The sequence below is a fragment of the Vipera berus genome (genome assembly GCF_964194415.1).
Source record: "Vipera berus genome assembly, chromosome: 2".
Classification (NCBI taxonomy): domain Eukaryota; kingdom Metazoa; phylum Chordata; class Lepidosauria; order Squamata; family Viperidae; genus Vipera; species Vipera berus.
Window position 1 is genome coordinate 88,643,544 of NC_138203.1, and position 12,092 is coordinate 88,655,635.

At 38.9% G+C, this 12,092-nt stretch overlaps 1 protein-coding gene across 1 annotated transcript in view; it reads left to right on the forward strand.

Moving 5' to 3' along the window:
- SVEP1 (sushi, von Willebrand factor type A, EGF and pentraxin domain containing 1) overlaps window positions 1-12,092 on the forward strand; it is a 143,597-nt gene that overhangs the window by 34,468 nt on the left and 97,037 nt on the right. The window contains exons 3-5 of the mRNA XM_081317032.1: window positions 5,076-5,234; window positions 6,383-6,562; window positions 11,913-12,092. Of these exons, the coding sequence (XP_081173158.1) occupies window positions 5,076-5,234; window positions 6,383-6,562; window positions 11,913-12,092 (519 nt within the window). The remainder of the gene's footprint in view (window positions 1-5,075; window positions 5,235-6,382; window positions 6,563-11,912) is intronic.

Consider the following 12,092-nt stretch of genomic DNA (forward strand, 5'->3'; position numbering starts at 1 on the left):
CAATATGGGTCCTCATTTTACCAACCTTGGAAGGATGGAAAGCTGAGTCAGCCTTGAGCCCGTGAGACTCGAACTGCCAAACTGCAGGCAGCAGAGGTAGGCTGCAGTACTGCATTCTAACTACTGTGCCACCATGGCTCATATTTAGTAAAACTGGTTTAAAATTGGCAAAGATGGGGAAGAAGGGAGCAAGATGCACATAGGGAGGAAGTGGGGTCTTACCTTAATCCATTAACCACCTCCATAATTGTGGTCCCAGGCCAATTGGCAAAGCCAGGTCTTCAAGTCCTTTCAGAAGGCCAAAAGGGTGGGAATAAATCTTACATTGGGGTGTCCAAGCTTCCAGAGGGTGGGCTCCACAGCAGAAAAGGCTGTTTTTCTGAGCCCACCAATTGGAATTCCTTAACCATTGGGGTCCACTGCATGCCCCTTCTGCCTGTGTGGGTGAGGCACCCCAGTCCCACTGGGATAGGATGGTTTCTCAGATAACCTTAACTTATGTCGTTGAACTTACGTCAGATAACCTCAACTTATGTCATTAAGTCATTAAAAGTAAGAATCAACACCTTGAATTGGATATCTTTGATTTTCTGTTAAATTAACCTTTTTCGAATTACTCCTAAATACAGAGTCTTATGCTGTTGTCCCTTTATTCTACTCACTTCCTTTGAAGAGTCTAAAATATTACTATTTTGATGTTTTTCTACAGGTGGCTTTAATTCTATTTGACACAGACTGTTGTTGTTGTTTTTTACATCTTTCAGGCTCCATGCCACACCTGAGATTTTTAAAGTATCCCTGGTATGCATGATGGGTTTGCTTGGTAAAAGCTACAACAAGGGCAGATTTTGTTAGAAACATCAGTGCTTTCCATGACCCCTAGTCGTTAGTTGTACTGTGTACAGATATGACAAGCTCTCCTTCCATCTCCTTTCCCCTGGCCTAGAAAATGTCTCAGATGTTAAAAGGTACAACTCAAAAGGGCTATAAGGTAAAGGTAAAGGTTCCCCCGCACATGCGTGCTAGTCATTTCCAACTCTAGGGGCCGGTGCTCATCTCCGTTTCAAAGCCGAAGAGCCAGCGCTTGTCGGAGGACGTCTCCGTGGTCATGTGGCCGGCATGACTAGACGCCAAAGGCGCACGGAACGCTGTTACCTTCCCACCGTAGTGGTCCCTATTTTTCTACTTGCATTTTTAAGTGCTTTCGAACTGCTAGGTTGGCAGAAAAAGGGCTATAAAAATAGATAATACTTTGTCTATCCCACAGAGTTCATTTAATGCTGCCATAGGTATCATTGCATGAATACGCAGTGCCCTTCATGGCAACCAAACTTTCCCATAGCTTCAGTACTGTAACCTCTCTTGATTTCATAAATAAGCTTTTCAACAAGTGTAGATGTTGCTTTGAATCAGTCTCTAGAGACATAGACTTGCAAAATGTTTATAGACATGCGCCATTTAAAATGTTTATTTTTTTTAGCCATCACAGGTTAGATGATTTAATTGAGCTTGAGGAATATGTTTCTAGGAGACAGAAATAAGCCTTTTTGTCACATGTTATGATTTTTTTTTCATTTTGTCTTTAGATGATGTATCAGTCTTACTTTATAATTTACTTTACAAATTCACATTAAATATTAGTGTAATTGAGAAAGTGTGTGTATGAAGATCAAAATTCTAAAATAATATTCTTTACACATAGTATGAATATTTCCATAGGGAAATTGGAAGTAATCCTAGTTGGAACCTTTCAGTTCATTCACTGCAATGACTGATATTTAATACATCATACATTCATAGAAAAAAATCCTATTCAAACTACTGTAAATAGAGGATGATGCTCAAAATCCAAAAAGGGCAAGTAAAGTTCAAGGAAATTGCAACTTCTATCCAAATGGTAGAGGAAAAGAGAAGAAAGAAATACTCAGACAAGGAGAGAGATATTGAGAGATACTTTCCTCCAGTCCTTGAAGTAGCAGGAAAGTTAACCCAGTATGCTTGGCACTGTCTCTTTTGCTGGTCTTTTAATGGTACCCAACCTATTTGGCACCAGGGACCAGTTTCATGGAAGGCCATTTTTCCTTGGACCGGGAAGGGTTTGGTTTTAGTTTTGCTTGCTTGCCCAGCTGTGTGCTCATCTCCAGCTGTGTGGCCTAGTTCCTAACAGGCCATGGATTGGTACTGGTCTGTGGCCTGGGGGTTGAGGACCCTATTTTTAAATGGTCACAATTTACATTATGAATGAGTGCATGGAAATGCTAGCTAATTAGACCTGTTTAATTTTTTCCTCATGAATATATTATCTAATTTTAGAAAGACTACTGAAACGTCTTCTCTATACAGATTGACACTATTTTAAAAAAAATCAGTGCACTTCAAAGCAAAGGAATGATAGAACATAAGCCCCTTCTTGCATTTGGTAATTTACAATTGAATTGAAGTCATTATGCTATTAAAAGATTTTGTTCTTTCGCTTATTGCTGTTGCGGAATCCAATGTATTCAGTGTGTGTGTGTGTGTGTGTGTGTGTGTGTGTGTATTGAAATAGGATGAAATTTTGTAAGAAAAAGGAAATTGATCTGACTGTAACTACTGTATTGTAAAATAGGCATGAATGTAATAAATCATCCGCTACTACACAGCATCTGTTTTTGCTAACGTGCTCATTCCAGAAACTGATGATATTCAAATTTTGGATTAATTCTTTTGGAATCAACTCTACCATTTTACATTAAGCTTATTGTATATAAATTGTATTGGCATTCTAATGTAAAATTTATTTTTAAATCTAAGCATAGCACCAAGCCCACAAAGATAATCCTAATTTACATTCTGCTAAAATTGTATTAAATAAATTGTAACTTTTATAGATACTATTAAAGGGCTCACAAACAACATGGTATGTGCTGCAAGAACCTGGATAACTTGGGCAAATCTGTCTTAATGCAAAGATTGTGGCCATGATTTGTGTAGGCTTGCAAAACAACAGCTTCCATTTTGTGCAAGTGCACCACACAATCCAACATGGAAAACATCAGTTTATTCATAAATTCTTGGAACAGAACTCTTCTACAACTGCCTGAATTATCATATTTGGTAGCAATGCTTAGTTAGTCCTAAATTTTGGTCAAATGTTTGTGAAGAAATTGGGAAAAATCATCCAACAAACATTCATAACGAAAACTTGTTTTGCTAAGTTGTTATCATCCCTTAATGGGGGCACGATGCCTCAGCAGTTAAAGACTTGAGCTTGTCAACTAGAAAACTGACAGCCCTAGTCCAAGTTCAAAACCTGAGTACTGTGAGATGGGGTGAGCTTCCATTATTTGCCTCAGCTCCTGCCCATCTAGCAGTTGAAAAGCATGCAAATGCGAGTAGATAAATAGGTACCTCTTTGGTAGGGAAGTAACATGAGCCTCGGCGTTTAGTCATGCTGGCCAGGTGACCAGGAAAAATGCCTTCAGACAACCCTGGCTCCCTCAGCTAAGAAGTAGAGATGAGCACCACCCCCTAGAGTTGGACACGGCTGAAGAGGAGAAACCTTTACATTTATCTTTTATCATCCCTTCAGAAAAATGTCCACGGTTCACTATTACAAAACTCTAATATATAATAATATATTAATATATTATTATTTTATAATAATGGGGAGGGCATTATAATGGGAAATTTGCTTTGGCCAACTATTACGATAGCAAGCAAGTATAGTTTATTGAAAATGCTCATCATTTCCTAATTATATTTCATCTATTATATTACAATCATTTTTTTTCAAATTCTATTTTTTTTTATTTTTATCTTTTTTTCTTCCTTTTAATAAAAATTAAAAAAAACCATTCCAAAGCAGATAGTAAAATAAGTTAGGCTTCACTCTCATTGGGAAAATGTAATATTTCATTATGTTATTTTATATAGGTAGTTTTTTAAATTTTCTTGATTCAACCTTAATGTTGGAATTTATTAATGAAATTTTCCTTTGACCTCCTTTTCTGCTTTTTCTATCTATGTGTGTGTTAATGGGCGTGTGCGCATCTGCACAGTGAGTTTGCTGATTGGTCTAAGCAGTTAATTTTTTTTCCTTTGAAATTCTCCACCAGCTGGTAGAGTAAATCTCTTCACATTTTTGATGTAGCAACTCCGCTTTGCGAAAGAGAGATACGGTGCAAAAGAAAGCATAACAATTCTACAGCAAAGCGAAGGAGATACAAAAGTCTTTAATGTGACCAGCTGTTAGCATGTGGAGGAAAATGACATAGAAGGATTATTTCCCACCGTTAACTGAGTTCCCTAAAATATAAGCATTTTTAATATGTCGCCTCTTAAATACATTCTCTTCGTATCGATTTTCCCTTCACGTGGAAATCGGTTTTTAAAAATGAAACTGGGGAGGAGTTAAGATACAATCCATTGGGACCAGAGGAAGGAGATGAAATAAAGAAATATAAGTTATTAATTTGAAGCATAAAATCTAAAAGCACAAAAGAGTTTGTATAATACAGACTTCCTAGGTAAAGGTAAAGGTTTCTCCGCACATGTGTGCTAGTCGTTTCCAACTCTAGGGGCCGGTGCTCATCTCCATTTCAAAGCCGAAGAGCCAGCGCTTGTCCGAGGACGTCTCCGTGGTCATGTGGCCGGCATGACTAGACGCCAAAGGCGCACAGAACGCTGTTACCTTCCCACGGTAGTGGTCCCTATTTTTCTACTTGCATTTTTACGTGCTTTCGAACTGCTAGTTTGGCAGAAGCTGGGATGAGTAACAGGCGCTCACTCTGTTACGCGGCACTCGGGATTCGACCCACCAAACTGCTGACCTTCTGATCGACAAGCTCAGCGTCCTAACCCACTGAGCCACCGTGTCCCTTCCTACCTACATGTTAACTGTTTCTTCTCCCAAAGAATGACTGACTTGATTGTGATGTAGCCTACACATTGATGTAGGCTGTGAATAAAACGCACAGGGTCCTCTGTCATCAGTTTTGGAAGTTAGGGAGCAAAACTGCAGGTATTGCATAAAACTGTCATGTTTTACGAGCCTAATCCTGGCTTGCCTTTATTGTATACATTTTGCTTTATAGCCTGCCCATCTGGAACTTACAAGCCTGAAGGATCACCAGGAGGAATAAGCACCTGCATCTCATGTCCTGATGAGAGTCACACTTCTCCACCAGGAAGTACTTCTGTTGAGGACTGTATATGCAAGGAAGGTTATCGTCCTAGAGGTAAATCGTGTGAAGGTAAGCAATTTCTTAAAGAAACGGCTCAGTTGAAAATTAACGTCATGAGCAATGCTTCCTACTTGAATTTGTTCACCTGGAATGCAATATGTATTTCCATGGAATCTACAAAGATACATTTTCCTTCGTATCCGAAGTGCATATGGCAAACCACAGGACCACCAAATAGTAACACGCCTGTGACCATCACCTAAATGCCCCCTTGCTTCTGAATATCTGGCCCAAGGATGTACATCACATCATTTACAGGATGATTTTCTCAAGGGTGTGTTGTATTGCCAATTTGCATCTCCCTTGTCCCTTGCAAATGCTCATGGTTTCCGATGTCCATGGCTATACATTGTACTGAAGGAGCGGACAAAAATTATTTTAGGCAGGTTTGTTTTCATTTGTTGCACTATTTTTAAGGCACCTTCAGGAGCTTTCCAAGAACGTCAAGATTTTAGGCAGACACTTTCAATGCCCTTTGAAATGCAAAAAGACATGAATGAAATAGAAGTAACATGACATGTGCAATCAATGGATATTGATTGTAAGATAGTACAAAGAATTTTTTTCCCAATTTTTGTTTTCTATAATCAGTTTAGGAATAACATGAAGGACAATAAAGTTACAGTCATTAAGTTAAGTGAATATCTTAAGCTAGATATTTAATATCTGGAAGAAATACCTATTGAACTCACTGCAGTTCTGAAGTTCTGAATACAGGTAGTCCTCGACCTACAACAGTTTGTTTAGTGACTGTTGAAAGTTACAACGGCACTGAAAAAAGTGACCATTTTTTACACTTGACCCTTGCAGCATCCCCATGGTGATGTGATCAAAGTTTAGTTGCTTGGCACCTCACTCATATTTATGATGATTACAGTATCCCGGGATCATGTGATCACCTTTTGTAACCTCCTGACAAGCAAAGTCAATGGGGAAGCCAGATGCACTTAAACAACTGTGTGACTAACTTAACAACTGCGATGATTCACTTAATAGCTGGCAAGAAAGATAGTAAAAATTCATTTAATAAATGTCTCACTTAGCAACAGAAACTTTGGGCTCAACTGTGGTCGTAAGTTGAGGACTACCTGTACAATATTGTGTTGTGTTGTGAATCATTATAACCATTTCCTTACTGTTGTGTATATCCTGATTAGTGGTCCACTGCCCTGAGCTGCACCCTCCAGAAAATGGCTACTTTATCCAGAATGTCTGCAATAATTACTTCAATGCTGCTTGTGGAATCCGATGTAAAACAGGATTTGATCTCGTTGGAAGTAGCATACGACTTTGCCAGCCAAATGGTGCATGGTCTGGTTCAGAAACAACTTGCAGGGGTAGGAAATTTTATTCTGGAAAAACAGTCCCCTCTCTGTTGTTGGGTTGGCCTTTTAAAAAAAAACTTTTAAAACTTTCTAGTTGGGAAGAAGAAGCACAGTTGTTCTTATTTGCTTAGTATATTATTACTTCATTCATGCATGCAGTAGAATTGATATGGAATATAAAATATCAAGTTTCATTCATATGCAATGAATCACATTTGGATTACTACTTTTTATGCATGTATTTTATGCATATAACGTTTGAATACAACTTTAAAGTTATATCAACAAGTGACCAGGGGAAAATTCTGGACAGCCAAGAAAATATGTGATTGGTTACTTCTCCCCAAAGGACTGCTTCAGAGGGAAATACCAACCAGTTATCTTAACTGCACTAGGACTAGAATCAGGATCATTAATTTTCTACACTTTGTATGGGTAGGGTAATATTGTACATCCATTTTCACGTCTCTCAATATATTTGAAGTATGAAGAATTTTGGAAAACACTTTTTTGTCTATTTGTACAGAAAGGCTTGCTTGTCTGTGCCCCAACTTATATTAATTTTGCATTGAGCTCTGGGCGAGGAAATGGCCTACTATGATTTAAACGAAGGAGCATATTTGTTCATTTTACTTTTTTGACGTACGAACTAATCAAAGAGTGTAAACGTTCAATAGGAAATTGAAAATACTGCTTGTGCCGATAATCCTCCTTCCATATATTGCAACCAAGACTTCCAAAATCTGAATATATACAAAACATTAATCAACAAATATAGGCAGTTGTCATTCTTTTAGAAGTAGATTCAGCAGTACAAAGACAGCAATTGCACGGAGAACTCAAAGACAGGGACTTGTATTCTTCTTTACTGGCTATAGCAAAACTATTTTCAGCAGGTATTTACAAGACCCCGGCTTCTACCCAATGTGGTGTTTCTTCTTCAGTCTGTCTCCTAGAGACAATTTTCCTCTAACTCTCCTTCACATCCTCCCTCTTCACTTCTTCTCCCTCCTCCATTTCCAAGATTACCAAGAGAGGCAGGGCTTTTTTTCTCATAGAACGCTCAGAACGGAGTTCCGGCACCTTTTTGGGATGGAACCTTGTAGGGTAGGCAAGGCGGGTTGTATGACATGTGTGAGTTCCGGCACCTTTTTCTTTTACAAAAAAAGCACTGAAGAGAGGATAAAAGGAAAGAGCATGCCGGATTTACCAATGAGTGTGCTCAGTGCTGCTCATCCCCCTTTCCTTGGATTCACTCAGCCAATCATTGTCTATGTTTTCCTTTGTGGGGGGGGGGGAAAGAAAACCTCTCTTGGAAGTCTTCTGCCCAAACCTCCTCCAAAGGCCAGGGCTTCACCAAAGAGGTATGATCCATACTTAGCTCTTCTCCTTCTTTCCCATCTTGGGTCTTGGATAAAAATGACCTTGCTGGGATTTTGCTTCTCTATGTCTTCAGGTAAGACATCCATTGACTTTTCTTCTGTCTCCAACCAGGAACCAATCACTGCTTCACGTACTCACATTGACTCTACTGTCCAACATTTCTCTACAAGCATTCCCTTCTAGAATAGTCTTTGTACTTTTCATTCCCCCCCCCCCCCTCATTCCTCCCCTGTTTGTTTGTTTTTTCCTCTCCTCAGTCTCCATTTTTGGGTAGACTGGATACTGTAAACCTCAAAACCTATACACAAGGATAGACCAATGGGAATGCTGTCTGCCTCCGCCCCACGACAGTACTGACTATTAATCAGGTCAATTCACTGGCCTTTGTGACAGACAGTCAAGGATCGAATTGAGCTGCTTCTCCCTTGCTTCCCTCTCAGTTTGCCGACTCACTGCAGCACAACACAGGCCATGAAAAAAACATCTGCCGCAACATCCTTATTAAAAATGTAAACTTTATGGAAATCATTGTCAATGATTACCCTTGCAGTGTTTTTCTACATTACTGATTCTTCCTCTATTAACTTTAATAACGGAGGGGGGGGGGTTTCTCCCAAACGATCATGTTTAATTATTTACTAAATAATAGACCTATCAATAAAACAACGTGCAGTATATTTACGAGTAAATAGGTATACACAACTATTTAGAGGACGTGTCTGTTAACACTATATTGTAATAAATAATGGATTCAGGCAAAATTGCAGACAATACTGGTCTGTCTTACGTTTTTTTTTTTTGGGGGGGGATGGTAATGCCTTTAAGTCAGTCTTGATTCCTAACAACTGCCTGGACTAGTCTCTGAGGTTTGTTGGTGACATTTTCGGAAGTAGTTTGCCATTGCCTTCTTCCTGGGGCTGAGAGAAAGTGGCTGGTTCAAAGGCACCCAGCTGGCTTTATGCCTAAGACAGAATTTGCAATCTCCTGGTTTCTAGCCCAGTGCTTTTAACCACTGCTGTTCTCCAAACTGGCTGTGCCTTACCTTACTTTCTGAGGTTTATAGGATGTTCCAAACGTAAGCTACCCTGATGCTCACATTCCATACTGCAATTCAACTGAAACCTAATACAGGGTAGAATTAATACTAGTATGTAATGTCACAGGGACCATATCTCAAGATAGTTAGAAATCTAATCCCCATCCGATCCCCCAAGGCCTTTCAGAAGAGCCCAGTCTTTATGGCCTTTTGGAATCCTAGCAGAATTGGAACTCTTTTGATATCTTATGATATGCTGCTCTGGGTGGAGAAAGGCTGGAGCAGAGAAGGTCCCTTCCTTTGAGACCGGTCCCTATGACAAGACTTCCGTTCCAGATCTTATTAGGCAGACAAGTTCAGTTCGGTTTTGTAGCTACCCAAGTGTATCCATTAAACTGCTTTTCCCTTCATTATTTCTGTAGAAACTGTATTTTCTTCTCATTTGTTGTTTGAGTTAATGGAAATGAGTTGGTAAAAGATGTCAGATGTTTTGGTTTTAACATCTAGCGCCGAATACTCTTGCTTCTTTATTCCATTAATTGCCTTGGCAGAGTCTGAAAGATAACCAGTTTTATCCTCTCTGATCTTGGTTTTCCAACAGTATGTACAGTTTTTAGTACTGTTATTCTCAACTTTAGAATGTGGCTCTTCTCCACTTATACATTAATGGAGCATGTTTTGAGCAAGTGGGATATCAAAGGAATAGTTTATAGACCATCACATTAACTTCAAGAAAAGCCTTTGTTCCAGATTTTGATCGTGTACGTTATGAAAGAGAAATGTGAATTTCTTCAGGCAATACTAGTCTGCTTTGTTGAATGTATATAATTTCATTTTGTATGCTCTTTTAGCAAAGTATGGCACACGTATGTCACTAAGCACTACTTAGCATGCAGCTAAAGAACACACAACAAAGGCCAGGCAAAACTCTGGCCAAGAAGTTAGCAACTGGTCATTGTTTTACACACGCGCTTACTCATTGCGTTGTGGGAATGCTTGAGAAAAGATGCTTTGTAGAACATGGGTGCATTGTGCAATTCTTTCTGAAGCTTTAAAACAGCCATGTGTTTTCCCAGGCTGCTGCAATTGTTCAGATCCATCCCTGCATACTCAAAGTAAAATGGCTGAGTGTGTATGTGCACTCAAGAGATAATTGGGAACACAGCAGCCATCTGATCCTGGGAAGATGATTTAAGCAAATTCACAGTGAGGCGCCTAATTTTTTGCTGTATGTGTACATGCGCAAATGCTATAACCCTGCTTGTATTACATACCTGAAATACTGATGTGAATATGCTATAAGCAGAATACCCACTATAGTGAAAGTAAATTAACTAGGATAATAAGATTCACAATACAGAAAATAGATGGAAGAGCATGGAAATCATTTTAAGAGTCCTTTGTGTATTGTGAAATCCACAGGGTGGTTTTCATTTCGTTTCTCTGGGAAGATGATTCTTTGACAAATGAGGTAGAGTTCCAATCACTGCTGAAGCCAGGCGTGGGAGTTGTAGAGAGGCATTGAACTTTCAGATATTGAGCATCTGCCTGTATTTCATGCCTACTTGCTTTTGTTAGTGCTCTGTCATTGACACATATTTGACCTGTCACTAGTTCACTTCCTGTAAAGCTGATTCCAAGTTTGGCACATGGAGGTTCTTTCTGCTCACTTTGGCAGTTCTCAAAAAAAAAACCACGAAGAAAAACAAGTTCCTCTGTTTATTTCTGAACAATTTTTGTAATATTTTTGTCTCTGTTGCAACATGGTAGAAAATTAGGCATCATCATCTTACATCAGATTTTTCTTCAATCCTGACTTCTGAAACCCCTTATTCCTATGGGGGGAAAAAACCCATTCTGTTTTGAAATAATAGTTGAAAAAGTTACACCTGTTAAGAAGTCAATAATGAGTGATTTCCCAGAAATATCCATATAAAGTATTTCAGGACATTCTTCAGCCATTTGGGGGTGGGGAGAGAATAAACTCCAGTGATGCTTTAAGCAGGTCTTCTTGAGCTGAGGTTTGGCTTGTTGCTGCTTACATTCCTTGCACTATGGGGCTCCTTTTTATTTGATGGATATTAAAATAAAATTGCCTGGTTTCTAAACCCTTAGATTTTTTTAAAAAAAAAAGAAGCTTGAAGTTTGCTGTTTATGACATATCTTGGACCTAGGGACTGACTCTACTTCGAAGAGGCAGGATATGGGTTTTGAACCGCCCTCTTTCATTCCCGAATTCAAAGGTGCCTCTTTCAAAAGTATATGAGAGAACATTTGCCACAAATCTATATGAGACAAAAATCAGTTTAATGCACTATTTTTAGCATTTCCCCAAAGAATGAAGTGCCAAGTACTGTAGAAGGCTAATTAAAAAAAGAAAAAAACCTTAAGATAGCAGAGCTAGGGAGAGAGAGAGAGAGAAAGAAAGAAAGAAAGAAAGAAAGAAAGAAAGAAAGAAAGAAAGAAAGAAAGAAAGAAAGAAAGAAAGAAAGAAAGAAAGGGTGTGAGTAAAAATAGGTAAAAGAGTTTGCATTTTTCTCCTAATATTCCAGTATAGATGGAGATAGTTAAAGAGGAAACATACCGGTAGTTGGGGGAAAAGGTGAAGATATGTTCTCACTTTCCAGGATCTTAGGTGTGAGAATAATACTCCAAGGTAAGATACTGGTCGTGCAAGACAGTCTGATATTTCCAGGATAATATATAGCTAAAATTCTCTTTTGCAGTTGTTATCCTGTGAATATCTCCCAAGATTAGAGATCTATTGGGAGTTGAAGATATAATATTCCAATCTGCACTCTACATCTGTTGCATATATTTTAATTGAAGTGTGTGTATATATTTACACAAAAGATGGACATGATACGTATATCTTACTCAACGTACTCTTAGTATTACTTACTCTTACTAAAAATGCTTACACATGTATTTTAACCTCTGCAGTTCGCACATGCCCCAAACTCTCAACCCCTCAAAATGGCCATATTAATTGCTCATTAAGTGAGATCTCTTATAAGACGGCGTGCTTATTCACTTGCAACGAAGGCTACGAGCTGGAAGGCCACAGCAGACTTACCTGTCAAGGCAACTCTCAGTGGGATGGGAAGGAACCAAAATGTGTCG